Source organism: Apis laboriosa, unplaced genomic scaffold, assembly GCF_014066325.1.
Source record: "Apis laboriosa isolate Shangri-la unplaced genomic scaffold, ASM1406632v1 scaffold74_cov149, whole genome shotgun sequence".
Taxonomy (NCBI): domain Eukaryota; kingdom Metazoa; phylum Arthropoda; class Insecta; order Hymenoptera; family Apidae; genus Apis; species Apis laboriosa.
This window is the reverse complement of record NW_025224330.1, coordinates 1441470-1465054: the sequence shown is the minus strand read 5'-3', so window position 1 is coordinate 1465054 and position 23585 is coordinate 1441470. Positions and strand designations below refer to the sequence as shown.

At 19.1% G+C, this 23585-nt stretch overlaps 2 protein-coding genes across 9 annotated transcripts; one reads left to right on the top strand and one right to left on the bottom strand.

The window, feature by feature from the left end:
- Positions 1-326: 326 nt before the first annotated feature.
- Positions 327-8304, top strand: LOC122719327 (transcription factor SPT20 homolog). 5 transcript variants are annotated; one of them, XM_043945046.1, is made up of 22 exons: positions 329-749; positions 1867-1977; positions 2072-2263; positions 2410-2528; positions 2689-2938; positions 3400-3612; positions 3765-3943; positions 4031-4240; positions 4352-4511; positions 4636-4710; positions 4827-4845; positions 4933-5159; positions 5260-5419; positions 5507-5712; positions 5782-5929; positions 6051-6244; positions 6318-6455; positions 6548-6644; positions 6822-6898; positions 6976-7159; positions 7435-7601; positions 7739-8304. In XM_043945046.1, the coding sequence occupies exons 2-22, from the start codon at positions 1930-1932 to the stop codon at positions 7892-7894; spliced, it is 3219 nt and encodes a 1072-aa protein (XP_043800981.1). In that variant the 5' UTR covers positions 329-749; positions 1867-1929; the 3' UTR covers positions 7895-8304. The 5 variants fall into 5 exon arrangements, with proteins under 5 accessions (XP_043800980.1, XP_043800981.1, XP_043800977.1 ...); XM_043945045.1 differs by having other exon boundaries at positions 327-749; positions 4827-5159; positions 7438-7601; XM_043945042.1 differs by having other exon boundaries at positions 330-749; positions 4827-5159.
- Positions 7422-22676, bottom strand: LOC122719328 (1-acylglycerol-3-phosphate O-acyltransferase Pnpla3). Of its 4 annotated transcripts, XR_006347562.1 has the most exons (14): positions 22278-22676; positions 14939-15051; positions 14647-14766; positions 14302-14490; positions 14085-14168; positions 13694-13870; positions 13261-13436; positions 11838-11948; positions 11186-11343; positions 10988-11075; positions 10813-10903; positions 10431-10629; positions 10126-10351; positions 7422-7491 (listed from the first exon to the last, which is right to left on the bottom strand). XR_006347562.1 is itself a non-coding variant. In XM_043945047.1 (13 exons), the coding sequence occupies exons 1-13, from the start codon at positions 22435-22437 to the stop codon at positions 10179-10181; spliced, it is 1839 nt and encodes a 612-aa protein (XP_043800982.1). In that variant the 5' UTR covers positions 22438-22675; the 3' UTR covers positions 9462-10178. The 4 variants fall into 4 exon arrangements, 3 of the variants coding, with proteins under 3 accessions (XP_043800983.1, XP_043800984.1, XP_043800982.1); XM_043945047.1 differs by lacking the exon at positions 7422-7491 and having other exon boundaries at positions 9462-10351; positions 22278-22675; XM_043945048.1 differs by lacking the exons at positions 7422-7491; positions 11838-11948 and having other exon boundaries at positions 9461-10351.
- Positions 22677-23585: the final 909 nt, after the last annotated feature.

Sequence of the window (23585 nt, the reverse complement as noted above, 5' to 3'; positions counted from 1 at the left end):
CTAAATTACGTTGCTTGTATACATACAAGTATCGATCTTCGATACAAAATATCTGTAACTTGAACTTAGGTTCAGATTATTATAATTTTGAACATGAACAATTTATTTAAAGAATGGAATCTCAGTGGTTAGTAATAAAATCTTTATATTGTACGATAAAGAAAAATATACAAATTAAATAAATATAAATTTTTCATAAGAAATAATCTAGGAATAATATAATATTTTTATAAAAAAGATTTTGTTTCGATTAAATTCATATTAATATATAATTATTCATATATTATTTTTATAAGTAAATTTTCTGAAAAGTTGGTTAGACTTCTTAATGCTGTTTCTCTTTTACGTTAATAACTTTTCTCATATATCTATCTTCTTTTTAAGTGAGATCCATGTTGAACATGAAATACTAAATTCGTCTGTAGTTATTCCGATACTAGTTGAGCTTGCGAAGTATAAATTGAATAACTTGCTAGAAAGAAATGTGGTCAATTTTCCAGTCTATGATTGTGTGGTGTTTGTATAATAGGTTACATTGTGTCCAAAAATGACGTTTCTAATTTGTAAATATTATTTATTTGACATTAAATAATTTTTGTTAATTATTAAGACTTACTGACAAGTATTTTCACTACCTGTAAACTTGTGTATTATTTATCAATTGGTGTGAGGTTATGATAAGAAAATTAACTTGAGTCACCTCCTATATCCAATGTTTACTATTAGATCACTTTTTAGGTCCATTGAAGGTAAATAATTCATTGTTTATATTTTACTTGAAATATTTAAGTGTGATTGATATTAATTCATAAACATTTACATAACCTCTCATGTAGCGTGCTTGTTTTGACATTCGGAGGATTCACGCTGTGATTAAAACATATCGTGCATTTATTTTTAACTTGTACTTAATCTTTTGTTTCGGTAAATTTAATTTATTAATTTTATTCTTCATTTTTTGATACTTTAATTATATCAATTTATTATTATATTTGAAATATTTGTTATAATATTTATTATAATATTAAGATGAGATAAGAAAGATACTAGTCTCATCAATAGACAATTTTATATAAAAATGTATTTGTAAAATATTTTGTTTTTTCTATATTTGCAAAAGATTATTATCATTATGTATCAAATATTTACTTAAAGCTATTTTCAAAATTATTGAAATATTTTTATATGAATATATAAATAATATTTTTATATGGATATATCTATATACATATATATATATGTATATATATATATATATTGAATACTATACTATAAATATAGTTTTATATAATATAATGTTTTGATATAATTTTGAATTTATTTTAATTAAATGTTAATGTTAAATTATATCAATGCTTTTTTCCATTAATATAAAAGTAATTCAACTTGATCATAAAAATTTATATATTTCTAATGAATTCATATTTTATAACAAGTAATGATAAGAATTTATAATAGAGAAATATTAACAATATTATTATGATTTTTATATACTAAATAAATTTAAAATAATATATTAAAAAGTTATATTTATGTGTTTATTTTACAAAAATTTTAATATATAGTAAATAATTTATTTATAACAATATATTTAAACATTATACTAAATATATTTTATTTAATATATTTAAAAAAATTTATTTATAAATATAAAATATTTAAAAAATAAAATAATTTGAAAAATAAAAGTTTTATACTTACATATTATATATATATATATATATATATATTTGATAATTACAATTTATATTTTAGAATTTATATTTTAATTATATTAGTCTAGTTTAAAAAAAAATTTTGAATTTGAATTAATTTGAGAATTTTATATTATGTCAATGATTTTAATATTTTATGAAATTATTTCAGATTATGAAAATTTATTATTATATCAGATATGACATTAAATGGTATTAGCAATCAAAAATTAAAATGATTGGCACAGCCTCTAGTTTAGAAGATGCGTGTCGGCAGGCTCAGGTATTATTTAATATTTATTTAATTATTAATTTATATAATATAATTTTTTAATTAATTCATATAAGATTTGCTTGTATTTATATTTCTTATATAGGATATGATAAATCAAGTATCTAAATGTTGGAAAAATATTCAAGGACAAAATTCTGTAAATTTAATTTGTGATAAATCATCAATTCAAAAAAAAGATCAAAGTCATTCAAAACACAGTATTCAATCTAAATTGACTAGATTATATTTTGAAGAACTTACTAAAGTTCCTTATGCAACTCCTGATTCTGTATTGGTATGTATATTTTTTATTAAATTATTTTTTAATTAATATTTTTTAATTAATATTCTTTTGTTATATAATCAAAAGATTTAATATACTAAATTATTTAATTATTCAATTATTCAATATAAAAATTCACTAATGCTTTTATCTAATAGAATAATTTAGAAAATGAATGTGATCTTTTGGGAAGATTGGTACAGAGAGAAGGTTTACATACATTAATTGTTAATCTCTATGCTGGTAATAAAGGATACTCATTAGCTATAAGAAATAGGTAAGTATATTTTTTTTATTATTATATAATTAAAATTATATATAATAATTTTTTATAATCTATTGAAAAAGAAGATTCATAATTAAATAAATTATATTAAATAATTTAATATAATTAAATTTATGCGAAATAAATTAATTAAATAATTTTAATTTAACAGTGATAAAGGAAATCAATATGATAAAAATTCAATATTAGCTGAAACACAACTGATGGGTTATGAACAGGGTGAATTGCTTTCATGTATAGATAATGGTCAATTGCCTGCAATGTTGGCAGAGCAACTGGAAACCAATCATTCTCATTTATTTTATGATGGCTGTATAATAGCTGAAGTTCGAGATTATCGAAAAACATTTCCTCATACTAAAGCTGAGGTTCATCATGTGCTTCTTAAGCCTACAACACAAGTGAGAAATAAAACGAAATAATATATTATTTTATATATTATTTAATAAAAATTATTATTTTTCAAACTGTGATTTGCGGATTGCGGAAGATATATTTTTTTAAAAAAAAAATAGCAATGTTCATATTTTTAATTTTTAATAAAATATTATATTTTATAATACTTTTTCATTATTTGAAATATTTATTAAAAATTCTTTATTATCAATAAGAAGAAAAAGTTTAAAAATGTTGAAAACAATTTTCTTTATTTTTATGTTATTTTAGTAAATGAAAATTTTTTTGTATATAAATATATAATTTTTTTATGTTATGTTTTTATTTTTTATATTATATCTATTTTGTAAAATCCATAAAATGAACAAAGATAGAGTTTGAAGAATATTAATGTAAAAATATTTTTTAATTATGAAATTAAAATAAAAAATAAAATAAATTAAAATAATTTTTTAATATTTTTTAGAGTGTACTCTCAGATGTATCAACCTTGACTAGTGATGGTGACTGGAGTCATGAAGAACGATTAATGTTAGAATCACATTTAGTTGCAGCTACTCAAGGACCTCTTTGTCTTGATCCAAATCCTATTCCTAGTTTAGCTACAACACGATTAAAACAATCTAAATCTTTGCTTACTGATCATCAACTTATGCGACAAGCAAAAAAGTTTTCACAAGTAATTAATTTTGATAGATTAAATTCATAAATAAAAAAATTTAAATTATTTAATTTTATTCATATATTTTTTTCAAATAAATTTAATCAAATTAATTTAATTTTGAAATTTAATATATATTAAATTGAATATATTATGTTATTTTATTATAGGTTACAGTTAATCGCAAAAGAAAATTGGAACAATTAGCACAACCAGAAGGATTGACAATACAAGATTTAATGCAGAAATTAAGAGCAAAAAGGGGAATAGTTACAGCCACTGCCTGTCCAACGCCTTCTCTTACAAATCCTCCTTTACTTCCACCAAATACACCCATTGATGTTTTAAGGTATATTTCAATTGTTAATTTTTAATTATATATTTAATTATATGTAATACCATATATCAAAATAAATTTATATTTAATATATGATAGATTTGCAAAAGCATACGAACGCCCGCGAGAAACAAAAGACTGTTTGCCACACGTTATAGAAGAATATATATTAGAAACTGGAGGAAATCAAGGTGAAATAGATCACATAAAGCTCTCAATTCTCCAAAGACCTTCTAATTCTGAGTACCTGGGAGAGCTTTATATGGATAAGAATCATCGTGAAGGAGAAAAAAATGGATCTGCATGCCGGTAAGAATTTTTTCATTTTTAATAATTATTTTGTTTTTGCTATATCAAATTTTGAAGTTTTCAAGTCATAAAAATTGACTTGAAAAATAAATGTTGAAAATTTTTGTTTAGGTTTACACTAGGTACAAGAGTTTTAGCAAATCATTACATCCAACAATTTACTGAAATATTTACAGAAGAAGGTAGAAAAAATGTTAGAATAAAACATGTTGTACCAGGGCAGGTCCCTCGTGTAACATGTACACCTGGTATGCAACGAGCGCATCAACAGGTTTGCAATTATTTTAAATAGTAAATCAAATAGATTATTTAAAATTTATTAAACTTAATATATTATATTAACATTTTTTTTCAATATATATTTTTATATTAAATTTTTAAATATTATGTTTAAGGCACAGCAGGCAAAAGCAGCGCAATTAGTTGCTCAGCACTTACAACAAGCTCAATCTCAACATGTAGCACAGCAGGTAAATTAAATATTTTTTTATTAAATATATATAAGTAATTATTATAAATATATTTAATGACTATGATGAACTTTAATAAAATTCTAAAATAAACTAATATTTAACAATTATTTTAGATCTTATCAAGAGCTCAAGGTCAGTTAAATACTTTAGCTGGGCAAGTAGCTTCAATGAAAACTATGACAGAAACTACTTCTGCACAAAATAATTTGACTTGCGTAGATGCAACAAATATTCCACAAGTTATTGCCCAGAATGAAGCTACATCGATAAGTCCAGGGCAAACTTTAACTAATGGTGGATCAAATGCCTCTACATCTGTACAAATTGATAATTCTACAATGTCAGTTACTGATGGTAGTTCCTGTAATGGATCTGGAATTTTAGTTTTTCAACAAAAATCAAACAATACTATTAATAATGCTACATCTACAAATGTTCCAGTTTTGGTATTATTATAATTGGAATTATATATAAATTATATGATATTGTATTTTATTATAATATCTGAACAATTTTATATAATTTTATGTATTATTTTATTTATAGCAAGCTCAGTTACAGGCTGGAACACAAAATTGTGTGACAGAAACTGTTAATCAGAACCAAAGTGAAATACCATTTAAGAAACATTCTACCAATCCAGCAATAACAGCTCTTGTAACATCTCTTATGAATTCTGCTCAACAATTTCAACAGCAAGCTGCAGGTTTGTTACAATATTAATATAAATTATATTGGAAAAATAAAAAAAATACTAAAAAATTAAAAAACACTTTATTAAAAATTCTTGCAGCAAATGCAGCTGCTGCTGCTATGAATACTAATGCACAGACTACAAATAAGTCAAATAATGCTGCAATCCTTAGTTTGTTAAATAGTAGTCCTGCCAATTTGACGCAACAGAAAGTCCAGCCTCGAAGGATCTCTTTAAATGCTTCCATCCCATCTAGAGTTCTTAGTCATGGAAACGTTATTAATGTGCCTAGCACGACTGGTCAAGTAAGTTAAATAACTATTCTTATTTTTAAATATATATTTTTATGAAATTCTAAGAAATATATTTTTTAGGTAAGGGTAAGTTTAAGTTCAACTTTAACAGGACAATTAAGTTGTAAGCAACAACCTGTAAAAGCAACAGCTGTAAAATTAGCTCGCGTGCAAGATCCTACTTCAACATTAGGATTATCAATGTCAGGACTTTCAGCCCTTTTAGCAGGTAATCTTTATTATAGAATATGAAATTTATCCTTCTTGTAATTAATAATTTTTCATTTATTTAAGATATAATATGAAATTATATATTCGCATTATTAAAATATATTTCTTTATATTAATAGGAACACCTTCTGCAGATAATCCAATACCAGGAATTAATTCAGGTTCTTCTCTACTTGAACGATTAACTGCTTCTTCCAGTCAAAATAATCAATCTGCGACATCAATGACTACGCCACCATCTACCAATGTAAATCTACAGGGAGTAAATCTTACTAGTCTGTCAAATTCCATCAATGGTCTTCAAAATGTTCAGGTTGTGGAGAGCAGTTTATTTCTACATATGGCCTAGAAGATGAAATACTACTGTACTATTCGTTGTACGACAGGTATCATTTCCCGGATTATCACAACCCATTACGATGTCGCTAAATGTGTCAGCGACGACGGGTTCCGTTACACCTACAGGAGTAATAGTTTCTCTGCCTATTTCATCTGCAACTAATACTTGTACTACGGTTTCTAGTGTTAGTTTTTTTTGTATTTCATACATTTGCATATTTCGATTTATATCATACAAAATATAAAAATTATTCTACATATTGATTTATGTTTTTAGATGGTAGCTACTACAGTTGTTACAACAGCTATTGCTGGAAGTACACCAACGGTAGTAATAGCTAATCCTGCCAATACTCATTTATCATTACCAATTGGTAAGAATTTTTTCTGATTGAATTTATGTGTGATATTATTTTTATATAGATTATTTTATTTAACATATTTAACATATTTAACATATTTGATTTAAAAAGTTAAGTAATTGTTATATTCTTATATAAGGTTAATAATATCAATATAATATATATTTTTTTGTAACATAAATGTTGTAGCCCAAATAATACCTTCTGCTGTGAAAGGATTATCACAACAAAACATACGTAGTAATAATTCTGTCACTCTTGCACAGGTATATATATCAATTTTATTATATTTATAATTTATAGAATATATAATTATAAAATGAAAAAAACATTTGTTTTTTAGGGTGGACAAGCAATTCAACTTGTTGGATCTCAAAGGCCACGACTTAATCATATAACTCGCCAAGTACAACCAAATCAAGTTAAATCAACTGTTTTATCAAATCAATTAGTAACTGTGGCTAAAACAGTAACAGCCAGTCAATTAATATTATCTGGTAATAAACAGGTGTTAACTCCTATAATGGGTAAGTAACTATATATTATGTTATAGTATATGCATTATTGTTTAAAAATATTAAAATAAAATTCATTATTAAAATCATTAAACAAAATAATAGAATTTATCATTTTTATATTATTTTATAATCATTACTTTTATGAAGAAATGTTTTTATATAAATTTAATATGAAAAATGAATTTATTATCTTTAAACTTTTTATAAACTTTTTATATTTTAGGAAATTAAATTAAATTTGCTTTTAGTAAATAAAAAAATAAAAATAGTATTGTCTTTTGTAGCAGCTACGAAACCAGTGCTTATGGCATCTCAAACGACACCTTCTTCTCAAGTAGTACCTGCAAATAAACAAACATTATTGACGAAATCCTTGCATGCTAGAGCTTCTACAGGACAGTGCAGTCAGCAAACCCAAAATCTTGGAGTAACGACATTATCACAACAACAAGTATATATTTTTACATTATTATAAATATAATATAAATTATTATTATTAAAAAAGAATATATATATATATATAAAAGTATATTTCAAATTTATTATAATTAAAGTTATAAAACAAATTAAATGTTATTTATTATGTAGTTACAGAGAACTCTTGTCAAACCTGTACAACTCCAACAATTACAGTGTTTAACTACACAACACAAAGTGGCAGTTGCAACCAGCAATTCACAAAACAGAACTCAAATTGAGCCTCAAAGAAATTCTACATCTGCTCCTGGGGAAGACCCAGCCTGAACATGTTCAAATAATTAATATTTCATTATATTTAAATAATTGGAGCCTGCCTATAAAGAATAATGAGGTATTTGTATATTAAGTTAATATGACATTTAAAAATTTTAATTATGCATGCAATTATAATTGTAAATTATAAAATTTTTATTCACGAAAGATCAATGTTTATCAGCAAAGACATATTTTATAAAAATCAACATATTATATACTTGTGCGCATGTGCAATAAATTATTTCTACAAAAAAAAATAAAAAAAAATAAAAAATATAGAAAAAAGGAAGAAAAAAAACGGAATTTTGCCTCAAAATATTACTTTGAAGGCGGTTTCAATTATTGTACATATAACTTATACATACGAATATGATTTGTTTTATATTAAAAAATATAATAAATATTCCATTTTTTATTGACCTCGACCCTTTTTTTATATTCTTAATATTTATTTCAAATAAAAATTTTTTTTGATATACATATATATTTTTTTTAAAAAAGATGTATCTATCAAATTAAAAATGATAAATAATAAGTATTAGTTTCTGAGTATATAAAAATTAGAAATATATATAATATAATTTGATATTTTTTCCTAATCTAAATTAATACAGTAAATATTGTATAATTTTTTATAAAAATTAATTTATTATGTTATAAATGTAAATTTTTCCATCACAGGACATACTCTTTTGATTCATTAGGAAAAATGGAACAATAATCTGATCCTAAATTGAATATTAATAACATAATATTATTACAATAATAATTTTTTTTTTTAAATTAAATTTTTATCAAAATATGTAAGAGATTTTTATCATTAAAATATGATATGAACATGATAAATATTTCATAAATTAAAAATTAAAAAAATTATTATTTATTTATTATTTGTTTTTTATTATTATTATTTAAATACATTAAATATGCAAATATCATGTAAATTATATTATGTTTAGCCTTATTTTAAAAATAAAACTCATAAATGTATAATAAAAAATTAAATAAAAATATTAAATATGAAAAAGTTTCATAATAATAGAATTTCAATTATTATTATTAATTGGATTAATATTATCTTAGGAATTTGTTTTAAATTCTTGATTGTCGTTATTTTTCTTTTTTACTTTGTTACATTTTTTTATATTCGACAAAATTTAAGAATGAATTTTGAAGCTCAAATCACATTGAAAATAAAATACATGTTTTTTGCATTTATTCAATATTTACTGTATGTTAATTATATTATATGTACACATTTAATCTGCAGCCTTTATAAGCAACTTTTTTTTTATAAATCTTTATATTAATTATAACATATATAATTAAATATATAAATTGTGCTTTTAATAATTATTGCTAAAATTATATATTAAAATATATAATTATATAATAACATTTAGTACAGTTTAGTAGCATTTTTGATAGAAAAATTTTATTTTTTAATAATAATTTTAAAATAATTAATTATTCTTAATAACAAATATCATAAAAACTTTGTATATTAATCAGCATTCAGTTCCAGCTGTATGCAATTACAAATTTTTTTTCTTATTTTAATTTAAATAATTAATTTCATAATTTATTTAAATATTTATTATAATTAATAATTGCACGATTAATCTGATAATGTCTTAATTTTTAGTAAAATATATATAAAATTTTTAATAATTTTTTATAGAAAATACAATTAGAATTAGATCAAAAAAGAAAATAAAAAAAATAACTTACTTAATTTTCATACAAAGTAACAAAAACAATAATTTAATATTCAATAAAATAATAAAATAATCTTTCATGTACATTTCCATTATTATCAGTCTCTTCTTTGAACATCTATCCTATTTAAAGTGCAAGTATTTAATAACAATGTTAAATATATTTTACTAAAATGTATTAATAATAAACTATTGTATATGTTTCATTAATTTGTTAAAGATGGTTCCTTTATATACATTTATATCACATTTTCATATGTTGCTTACACTATATTTTTTATTTATAGTGCAAAACATAGATTATAAATTATAAAGCTGTTAAATTTGCAGCTTTCATTTTATAAAAGTTTTTATGTTTTAATTGTTCTAGATAAATGTTTAAATATTATAAAAAATTATCAATTTTGAACATTGTTAACTTTTTCTATAATAGCACCAATATCATTGGTTATAGTATTGACTATACATATAATTGACTATAAATAATATAACAATAATATATTATTATGTACATATACTCACATATCTTACTTCAAATAAAAAAAAATTTTTTTACTTTTAATTTTTAATAATGGTTAATCTAGTTCTAGTCGAGTATTTGATGATTTGGAAATTTTTATTGTTTGTAACTCTTTACTTATTTCCCATTCACTCTCTGGATCAGAAGATGTATTTAAGATACCCAAAATATCATCTTCTAGAGACATTTCTGATAAATTTTCAACACTTTGCTGATTTGCATCTGATTCTGTTGCAACAAAAAATAATTCTTTTTGTCTTACATTATATGACAGATACAAATAAACAATTAAATTAAAACAAATTACCATCATTAAATGTATGTTGAGATAACCAAGTAGGTTCATCCCATTCATCAAATTGTAATTTTGTATTATTTTCAACTTCTTCTATGGATAACATTGCATGTGATTCAGAATCCGTAACATCAAATATCTCTGTAACTTGTACTTTGTTGTTATCATCCATATAATAATATGCCATTACAGCTTCTTGATCAGAAGTTACCTATATATATTTAAAAAAAATATAAATCTTTTTACTTTAAAAAAGATTAATAATTTATTAAAATATATTTTTTATATAATATATAATATAATTATATTAAAATAATATAAATATATATTTTAAATATTAAAAATTATTAATAAATTTAATAATTAACGATTTATTAATATGTTTATGATATACCTGAAGAATATTTTCAAATGTATCATTAGTTGAGAGATTAGACATATTTATAACGCAATTTGATGTATTAATATGATCTTTCCATGGTTGTCTAGGAAATATAAATTAAAAGATAATAAAAAATAATATTTATTAAAATTAAAAAGTTTTAAATTATTAAAATCTGTAGACTTACAATTCATTATATTGTAATGTTAAATTTAAATTTTTTTTATTTTTATATAAATTATCAGTTTTTTCTGCTGCTTCCATATCATATATATCTGAAAAATTTAATATTAATATATAATTATAATTTTAATAATAATTATAATTATAATTATAATTTTATTTTGCTATAATTAAAATATAAAATATAAAAGATTATATTTACTTGAACCATATTCTGTGATAGCTAATTGACATTTAATAGTCTGTGGCATTTGTTGGTAATAAACATTGATTTTAGGAAATAACATATTTAATTGATTTAAGAAAAATTTTTTTAATTCTAATAGATTTCTTTGTAATTTAGGTACATTCAAAATAAATCTGAAAATAAAATAAAATATTAATTTATTAATATTTAACCTAATTAGATAAAAATATATTATATATAAAGTATACATTTATAGAAAAATATACAGAAAAAAAGTATAAAAAGAAAAAGTTATGGCTTTTTACATTAAATATAAATAAACATGCATATAACTTAAAACATAAATAAATAAATGCATAATATACAAATACATGAACATATAAAATGAAATTTTCTGAAATTTTTATTTATAATATATATTTATTTATAATAGTAAATTTTTATTATTTATATATATTTATATATCTTTATTATTTATAATAATAAAATAAAAATAAAACTTTTTATTATTTATTCACTATATAAATAAATCTCAGTTTATATATATTTTTTAATTTTATTTTTTATGATTGAATATTTAATAATATAAAAGCCATTTTACAGAGCAATATTTAAAAATTTGCAAAGCTTTTTTAAATAGCAAAACTTAAAAAAATGCAAAGCTTACCGAGAAGGTGTCATATGTTTAGCACAAGAAATCATCTGTGGAGGTGTATGAAGAATATTGCCAATTATATTGTATTCCAAGGTATGACTTTCTATCTTGTTACCAATCAGACTATGATCACATGCATAATGTTAAATGTGATATTATATTATATATAATTGTGATATTAAAAAATAAATATAAAAAAATATATGATTACAAACAGATAATTGAAATATGTAGAAAATTATATTTTATCAATTTTGTTGATGAAAATTTTTTAGTAAAAATATGAATGAATAAATAATTTTAATATATAAAATGAAATTTAAAATATATAAACTTAATTTCTAATAATATCAAGCATCAAAATTAATAACCAGTATTAATTATAGAAAAAATGAATGTATTGATTTGTAATTTATTATAATAATTTTTGAATATTAATTTTTAATTTAAATATAAATATATAATATATTAGTTTATTAGCATATGTAATTATATTATAAAAATTAATTTTATTACATGCAATTTAAAGCAATCAGCTTGTTAGTCAGCTACCACACAACATATCAACTCTTAATTTTATTAAATTATATATCCGTTTCAAATAAATTACATATATTGCATTAGCATCAGAATTTATTTATTAATCAATGTTCAACACATTAAAATGAACTTAATTTAAATTAATATTACATAATTTGCATTATGAAATTAAGAGTCAATATGTTTCAATGTATATAAGCTTTTAAAAGATCATCATTCATTTGACTGTTTGCTGCTCTAATTGACAATCAGTATCTGTATATTTATATTAATAATATATTCTAATAAAAATATAATCTATTTAATGATAATAGCAGAACATCAGCAGTATCATCAGTGTCATCAATATCATACTGTTTTATTAACAATCTTAATTTTGCCAATCAAGATTTTTGCTTGCTGCTTGCATAATAAATGTTTATTTATTTCATCTTTTTACAAAATACATAATGTCTTCTTCAATAGACAGACAATTATCTTCCTCACAGACAACTGATAGTTACTGTTGTTTTGCTAAGTATAATATTATTGCGAATATAATACTGAATATATAATACTGATGTCAATTAGATTCTGTTCTAATAATGGATGATGATTTTAATGTTCCCATGCTTATGTTTGATTGTATTTAATGGATATTTCAAATAAGGAAGATTTCTAATTCTCAAGTACTGGTGAAAGAATTTCAAAAGGATAGATAGATAAAATAAATAAAATATTTTCGTAATAAAAATAGTTCATGCATATTAATTTCTTATTGATCTACTTACTTATAAATATATAAATATAATTACATATATACTTATATAATTAAATACTAAAAATACAATATACAAAATAAAATGTAAAAGGTAAAAGAAAAAAAATCAAATTATGTATGTAATACATAACTTACTTTGTAAAAGTTGCATACACAACATCTGCTGGCAATGTACATGGTAAACTAAGTAATGACAAAAGTTTTACACTTCGATGTTTAAATAACCAATTAATTAAACCTTTATTAGCTGAATCAATTGCATCTTGAAATATGGTCATAACTGTTTCAGGTAAATTAGATACTAATGCTTCCTATAAAAAATATATGTATAAAATATATGTATATTTATATATACATATAAAAATATTTATATAATATTTATATATTATAATATATATATTATATATATTATATATATATTATAATATATTTATATATATAAATATAAAAAATATTTATATAAAAAATGTTTTATACAATTATTTGTATTTTATATTCACTATTATTTAATTATTATTTATATGATATGAAAATTATTAATATATTTAATATATTTAATATTATGTACCTGTCTATGCATTTTACATTCTAAACATTCAGGGTCATAATCCATATTATCATCAAGAGTTTCTGAAACAACAAATGTGGATTGTACTGCTAAACATCGAGTACAATTAAGTAAATTATTTCGATGAAGAAATCTTAATGCATCATCAAATCCTTGTTTGCACATATTTGAAAGTATCTGTAAAAAATTTTTAATAATTACAACTATTTATGCTATTAAATAATTTTATTAGCATAATTTAATGTTATCAAAATTTTTTATCATAAAGAAAAAATATAAATAAATTGTAGTGCTATATACAATAATTATAAAAACATTATATATATATGTAAGATTAAATTATCTTTATAAGCAATTTATACAATTTTATTTTATTAATTAATAAAATTACCTCTGTATTTGGTGGAAAAAGTATTCTTGCAAACCTATATATATTTTGTCTTGAAAGTTCTATACTTGTATTTGCAAGATTGACCTATAAATTAACAAATATTATTTTAATCTTATATATTCTTATATTAATTAAAATAATCTTAAATTATATTCTTTTAAAATTATTTAATTAATTATAGTATGTTAAAATATAATAAAATTTTTTAATAACATACATGGAAAAGTTGAGAAGAAACATCTCTAGGACAAATATCACTTTCTCCACAAAAAGGACTAATAGTAATAGTATTTTCATCAAGTGTTGGAAGATTATCACTAAAACCACCATCCATGTATCTAATACCATGAAATCTTGGTGGTAAAAGACCAGAAAAAATAGGAACAAATGCACTGGCCAATAATGCCTATGAAAATAAAATTTAAATATATTTTAATTCTATATTAATGAACATTCAAAAAAATTGCATAAATAATAACAATTATAAATATAATACATGATTTTATTAAATTCAACTAAATAAATAAAATAGAAAATATAAAGTAAAATATTATTTTTTTACTTGTAATAAGTCTTCTCTAGATGAGAATTGTGAAACAATTACATTTTTTCCATCGTATACTCTTGTTAAGGAAACATGAAGTTTACCACTCACACGAATATGAGCATCATTAGGAAGAAACTATAATACATAATATTTTTTTATTTATTAAAATATTAATAATATTAATTAATTTTAGTTTCTATTGTTTTATGCAATAATTTTGAAAAATGCAAATATTATATGCATTGCTTTCCACTTTCGAAAAATTGAATATTGAATATTTATATTTATTTAATATCATTATTAGTACCTTTTGTAAACTTTCTAACAATATTTCTTGTACATTAAACGATGGACTAAATGGACCAAGAGTTCGTTGACGTGCTTCACGTGCAACGCGTAATACATTACTTGTGATCTCACCTATAAATAAATATATTTTTAAAGTTATTATGAAAATTATAATATGTAAATGTATAATATATAAAATATAGTATAACTTAAATTGTTGAAATTAATCTTATTGATTAAAAATAAATTATCTTAATAATTTCGTTTAAAATGCTTTCTTTTAAATATGAATTTCATTTAAATTGTATATAAAATAACATAAGTACAGAATAAATTTCTCTGAAACTATTGCAGATATGTGATTGCGACATATTTTTTTTTTTAAATTAAAAGATTTAAACGGATTAATCATTTAAAGTGTAATAAATTAGACTTAACATTTCTATTTCTATATATATTTTATTTTTTATATTTATAATACTTCATTTTTTCTTCAAAAATTTTTAATATTTTAAGTCAACATATTTTTTTAAATAAATTTATATTTTCATATTTTATATAAAAAAAAAACAAAAATCATTTTATATTTATCTCATCATAAATATTCAATAAATAATTAAATTGAAATAAAATTAATTAAAAATTATATTTTATAAAAAGAATTAAATTAAGAATAATATATTTCATACATTATATATTTTCGCGTGTTGCTATTTTTTACAATATTATTTTTAAATTTTATATAATATTATTGTTACAATAAATTTAAAATTATATGTATACATATTGGTTGAGAATGTATAAATTGTCATAAATTCTTATAATAGACTTTTATATAAAAGATTTATATCATAATTTTTACTCCATTCTATAATCTATATCAATAATCTAACTGTAATATATCTATTATCTATAAATATGATAATGTATCTAAAATTATTATTTTGTTCATAATTATTATTAATAAAGATATAATTATTATTTAAAAATTATTTAAAAATTATTAATAAATTGTATATATATATATATATATATAGACTGGCTAAAAATATTCGAAAATTTAAGCGGTAATTTTTCAAATCAAAATAAAACGAAAATCAAGAATAAAAAATAAGAAAAAGAATAAAATTTTCAGTTTCTTTTCATTATTGAGAACATAGTAATTTTCAAATCATCTTCTTTTCTATGATTTATGTATATGAGGATGTAAATGTTGTTGAAGATTATATGTGTTTCTGTTGCTTATGTATTCTATATTCATTCACTTAGGAAAGTTTACACAGATAATATATATTTTCAACAATTTTTAATTATTAATAAAAAATAAAACCGAGAATGCATTTTTTTATTACTGATTTTTATTTTATTTTGATTTAAAAAATCATTTGAAGAATTTAAATTTTTACATAAAATATTTTATACATTAGAGAAATATAAAACAAATTTGAAATTTTAAAGCCGTAGTTTTGAATATATATTAATATTAAAGCATATATGATACATGTATATATTAATAATATATATTAAATTACAATTACAAATATTATAATAGATATGAATTTACACAAACTTAATATATATATGCATATGTAAATATAAATTATATACATATGTAAATATAATTGTGAAATATCATCAATCATTTAATTATTCGTGTACATGTATAATTAAATACGTATATACATATAAAGAGAGAGTATTAAAATTCTAAATTTATATGCTTCTCAGCACGTGATTCAGCTACATAATAGTTATATATATATAGATATTTATTATATACATGTACATTTAAATACTTACATATGTTAATTTATTAATGTACCAGAATATTTTTAAATAAATAAATATTTATAATATTATTCATATTGTTATTATTTATTAAAGTAAAAAAAAAAATTTTATTGTTTAAAGATATAAATAATAAAATATCTAATATTTTATCTTTTATAATATTCTTTCTTTTTTAAAATAATTTCAAGTATTTAATTTAGTATATCATAAATGTTACATAAAGATGATATATATAATTTATTTATCTATCTATCTAATTTATATATCTAATTTATCTATAAAAATATCTAATTTAAAAATTGCATAAACAAAAAAAAATTAATTTTTATATCCATATAAAATGAACACATATAATGAAAAATAAAAATAAAAAATATATTATATAAATTTATATTATAATTATATTATATAAAATCAAGGTAAAAAAACTATGTTATATTTATACAGAATCGAAATGATATATAATAATATAATAAAATGATATAATAAAAGTTTCATATATTATTATCATCATTTATATTATTTAAAAAAAAAAAGAAAAAGAAAAAGAAAAAAACAAATATAATTAATAAAGGAAAATATATTTAGTTCGAGAACACTTATTGATAACACTTCGTTATACATTTATAAAATATTATACATTTCATGTTATATATTAAAAATACATCTTATATACTATATACTACAAATATATTTTTGATTAATAAAAATGTTTTATAAACTAAAAATCTTTAATTTTATATAATTCAATCTTTATGCAACAATTTTAACCATACAATTTGAAATTTAAAATTTTTTATACACTAAATATATTTTCTATAAATAAATATATTTTTTGTTGGATTCTTAATATTCCTATACAAAGAAAAAATTTTTTTAAATTGATGATTCATATATATCCAATATAAATAATATATATATAATTTTCGAACTTTTTTAATACGAATTACATATATTACAGTATATATATATATATATATATATATATATATTACATATATATTATTATATACATATTATTAAATATTGATTTGATTAAAATCTTTCATATTTCAATATGAAACAAAACAAAATTTTTAAAATTTTGATTTTTTAAATTGCTATATTTTTAAATTTATAATACAAATATAATAATTTTTCACAATTAATATTTAATATTATTGCCATTTCATAATTCCTAATTCATCATATTTTTTATAATATTTTGCAAGAAGAGAATAAATTTATATGTATATATATAGTCTTATCTTTTATCACATTAGTACAAAAACATTTCTTTGTTTGTTTAATGTATTACATTCTCTATTGATGTTATCACTCAGAAGGAATTTATCTTCTAATTAAAATATTGAAACTACTAGAGAATAAATATCACCTACAATGACAGAAATTGAAATAAATTTATTATTTGAAACGTATATCTAATATTGTTTTATCGATATCAAAAGAACTTAATATGATTATTTTTTAATTTTATAACAATAGCAGATTATCAGTTTAAATCTTTGTTTTAATTTATCTAAAATCTTTGTTTTTCTACTTTTATCGATATTATTTAGACTTTAACCATTTTTTTCGTAATATCAGATGGTAAAATTTCTAAATAATAAAAATTTTTTAATTATTTTAATATCGAATTATTTATATATAATATATATATTTAATTTAAAAGATAAATTAAAAATTTAATTAATTATAAATAACAATTATAATAAATTTTTATTTTTTGAATAACAATGAAATTTATTCATCATTAATATAAATCTTATTAGAAATAAAAGTTGAAAATTCAATTTCAATTATTACTTTCAATTAATAAAAAATAAAAAATTCAATAAATTAAAAATTTTTATTTTAACAAGTTATATAAGTCAAATAATGTATTAATATAATATTGAACATATACATGAATGATTTATATAATCATGATTATCTCTTAATTTATTCTTATATATATAAAATATATATATTATTTAATTTCTATGTTCTAATTTCTTATCTATATTCTTAATTTCTATGTATTTTATTTTTTATTATATTTTTTTATTTTTATATTTGTCTTAAATGTAATATATAGTCAACATGACATAATATATTTATATACATATACATATACATATTTATATATATATTTATATATATACACTACATATGCACACTTGAATATTGTTCACTATTAAATCCACGTCAGTGGAGATTGTAAATTTCCGAATGCTTTACGCATTTGTAATGATTCCAATTAAGGTAATAACGATGGTTCAATGAATAATGATGAATATATAAATATATAACATTGAGTATTAAAAGAATATATAAATATTTATATTAAAGATTTGAATTAGAGAAAATAAAATTGAAATATTTTTGAAGAGATATTTTTGAATATTTGAGATTCTGAGTTTCAATTTTTTTCTGTTTTAATTAAGAAATTTGTTAATTGAATCGAAGATTCACAGACTGTTTTGAATAAATGTTTAAAGAAGATGAAAATAGTCAAAAAAACTTTAATTGATTAAATTTAATTAAATGAAGTAGATACCGTCTTTAACTCGATATTCATGAAATATGATTTAAAAAAGATTAAAAAAATTTAAACTCGAAATGAAATAATTGATAGTCTCATGAATATATTAATATTAAAGAATTAATTCAAAATAATAAATCAATTTTATAGACAATTTTAGAAATTTATACGCTTAAAAAAGTTTATAGCACATTCTTAATCATTGAACGCAATTAGACAGAAATTAGAAAAACTTTATTATTAAAAAAATGTTTTTAATGCCGCGATTCAAAAATGATCTTTTGGATTCAAACTATAAATAATATATACTCAATATGTATATTACATAGCTAATAGTATAAATCTATAATACAATTTTAAATGTGTCCAATAGACATTATGTGTATAAAATGTTTACATTATTATGAATATTTAAATATATGATTACGATAATTATATTCTGCAGTGATATAACAATGTTGAATGACGACATTTTTTTTTATTAAATATTAAAGAGTTATTCTTTACACATATATATATATATATATATATATATATTCTAAAAATAAAATCAATATTGACAATTATTGTTTTTGAATTAATTATATTTTAAGATATTTTACTTGTTAGAATATAACTGAAAAATTATATTTATATTTCAATTATTTATTTGAATTGTGTTTAATATTATACTTTATCGCGTATTGATATGAATTATATTTAAAGAAAATAAAAATATTTCATCTTTATTTCATTCATCACAACATAATCATATAATAATGTCATAAATTACGCAAATAATTCTATGATATTTTCGTGTGCATTGAACGATACATACATAAATATAATATTAAATTACATATATATATATATATATCAACTATTTATTATTATAGCAATCATATATTATTATGAACAATATACTAATATTTTTTTTTAAAAAGATTGTTGTTCTATATTCGCTTCTTAACAATATATGAATTATTATTTATTTATATATTGTTTTATTATTGTACAATATTATTTTTAAATAATATGAATAATATGTATTTGTAATATTAATTATATACAAAAATTACATACAATTGATTTAAAAATTTTAGAAAGAGATTTAGATTAGAAATTAAACATAATTATATATGATAAATTAATTTTTAATAATTTAAAGCATAAATAATTAATTTTTCTAAAAATATCAAATTAATGGATATATTATAGATGTAGATATTTCAAAATCATAAAACTTCTTAACAAAGAAATTTGATAACAATAAACTAATTATTTTATATAATATGAATCATCTTGAAACAATAAAAAAATAATATAATCTTTTGTTTCTTATTAAATATTTAATAATAAAATATATTGCATATTACTATACATATTTATTTATTTACTATATATATATTATATTTATATGATTTTATGCACAATAATATGGAAATAAAAAATATTGAATAATATTTTTATTTTTATTTTATAAATTTAATAGAAAATATTTGGTTTTTTTTAAAATTGTAAATTATAAATTGAATTAATATTTCTTTATTTCATTTCGAATAAGATTATAAAACTATTACGAATATTTTATCTATTTTAAATCGAATATAGTTTTAATCTATAATATATTTATGATTTAAATATATTAAATTTCTAATTATCTTACAAAAATAACAAAATCATAAAAAATTTTAATTATATATTTTTTGTCTTATTATATAGAATGTTTTAGAAATTATTTCTTACATATTTAATATTAATTTAAAATATTCAATTTTATAAGATAGAAGTTTTATATTACGAAAGCATCAGATTTCTAGTTAGCCATGATACTGTACTGTATATGATAAAATATATAATAGCAAATTTATATAGGAATAAGAAATCATTAAAAATTATCTTCTATATATTTTATTTATATAATAATTTTTGATTTTGTTTAAAATTTATAAATTGAATTATTATAATTTATTTTCATTCATTCATCATAGAACATTTATTAAAATTTATTAGTAATTTTAGTTAAGTAATTTTTAAACTAAATTATGTAATCTATATAATTTTAAAAAAATTTATTTATAAACTTTTTTTTATAATATATCTTGACAATTTAATTTTAATATGATTAGTAAATGGATAGTTCTCAATCAATATTCAGATTAATTATTATTAAACTATATTTTTCTTTCACATAAAATAAGAAATTTTTGTTATAATAAATTTTCAATAATTCGTAATATATATATATATAATTTCTATTAATTATTATTTGCCTTCATTATATTATATATTTATTCAATCTTACTCATAAATATAAACATTTGATAAGTATTCTTGCTGTTATTTCTAATTTGTTTATTCTAAGCTTGACCTAGTTATGAGATTTATTTGTAACATGATTAAGTTTATATAATTTTTACTATTAATTTTATAAATTTTTTTAAATATTATAAATAAATATAATGTAACTAATTTATAATTTATAGATTAATTATAATAAATTTAATAATAAATTTATAGATTAGATATAATAAGTAAAATTGCATTTATATATGCAATTATATATGCCAAATATAAAATATTATAGTTATTTTATCTATTATAAAATTATAATAATTATATTTTATATATTTCATATATTTTTATCTTTTTTCATTTATATTGTTTTTTATTTATTTAAATATTTCACAATGATTATATACTAAATTAATAACAATATATGAAAAAAATATTAAAATTTAGGAATTTAAAAAATTAAAAAATTTATGAAAACAAATTATTTAACTTGATAATATATAAATATAATTTTCTGTAGATATATATTACATTTTAATATTCTGTAATAATATTCTGTAGTAATAATCAAAAAAACAAAATTAATAGTTTAATTACAATATGAAATCGTTGAAAATAATTTGTTGTAATTGAACAAATATGCAATAGATATAAGATATAAGATATAAAGTATCAAAAGTCAAATTGAACTATAATACTAAAAAAACTAATTATTTAAGTTTATGATATTATATATCTGGTAGATATGTAAACAAAGGAGTTCACTCACCGAGGGGTAAATCACAAAGAAGACAACAAGCAGCGATAGCACCAACCGATGCACCACTAATCTTATCCAAAAGTAAGTGTGGAGCGTATTTCTTAAAACACACTGCTACACCAACATGATAAATACCAAGGAAACCACAACCAGCAAACGATAAATTCATTTTGGAATTCCCTTATTTGTTATACTATTTATTATTACTTTGTTTAAATTGATTGTCAAAAATAATTGTACAATAGATAAAAAAATACTGATTCTCTTTTTTTAACACTTTGAACATTACTTATAAAAAAAGCGTTTTAAACGATGTACTTCGCACGATGTCCACATTCGAACTATTAGTAATCCTTTCCGACAATAACATTGCCCCGAAACTCTCAAGTCTAATCTTAAATACGATTGAAAAAAATACATGCTTACATATAGCTAGAGTGATAATACACATTTGATGATGTGCGGTTTGTAAATACTTATTGAATTTTTCATTGGTTGATTACGATGGTATGGTGATAGCTCCGCCCATTCAGTGTTCTTAAACTCATTCAATGTTTAATAGTTTTACAGGTGCACGTGTTTTCTCAACAAAATGACTTCTCCAGACGTGACTGTGTCATTTGAATAAACAATTTAATATATTATAACAAATATTATGATAATTTAATAAATAAAATGAATTAAATTTTTAATGACAATTTAATGTTTCTTATATAAAAAAATTTTTATTTTTATATACAATTTTACATAAAATTTATATATATACATATTTAAAATATTATATTAACAACTTAAAAATCATCGTTCAAATTAGAAATTTTTAATTTTTAATTTTCATATGTGAAATTTTAACAAATAATAATTATATTTATATAATAAACAATAAAAAATTATAAAATTTTAAATTAATAAATCAAAAATATTATTAAATCCATTAAATGTTTTAATATTTATTTTAAATTATAATAAGAAAAAAATTTCATCAAATGATTATTTAATAAGTGCTATTTAATCTTTATTTAAGCTATTTAATCTTTAAATTTAATTGTTCAATTGATTTATTAATGATTAATAGAAAAATTAAAATTAAAATTCAGTTTTATATTAAATAATAAATATTAAAATAAATATTTGTAAATGTATAAATTATTTTACGTTTAAACTAATTGGTCAACGACCTAAAATCTGTCTAGGATTGGTTAACTTTATAAATGACAGTTGATTATGAATTGGTATGCTTTTTTAAGTATTTTGTATTGTATATAAAAAAAAAAATTACAAATTATTAATTTCATATATAATTTCATAATAATGTAA

Coding starts and splice junctions, on each gene's coding strand:
- LOC122719327 (XM_043945042.1), top strand. CDS start 1,930: ATGATTGGCACAGCCTCTAGTTTAGAAGATGCGTGTCGGCAGGCTCAG. Junction 4,512..4,635: donor TGCAACGAGCGCATCAACAG/GTTTGCAATTAT, acceptor ATTATGTTTAAG/GCACAGCAGGCAAAAGCAGC. Junction 5,713..5,781: donor TGCCTAGCACGACTGGTCAA/GTAAGTTAAATA, acceptor TATATTTTTTAG/GTAAGGGTAAGTTTAAGTTC.
- LOC122719328 (XM_043945047.1), bottom strand. CDS start 22,437: ATGAATTTATCGTTTGCTGGTTGTGGTTTCCTTGGTATTTATCATGTT. Junction 14,491..14,646: donor CTAGAGAAGACTTATTACAA/GTAAAAAAATAA, acceptor TTATTTTCATAG/GCATTATTGGCCAGTGCATT. Junction 11,076..11,185: donor TATCACAGAATATGGTTCAA/GTAAATATAATC, acceptor TAAATTTTTCAG/ATATATATGATATGGAAGCA.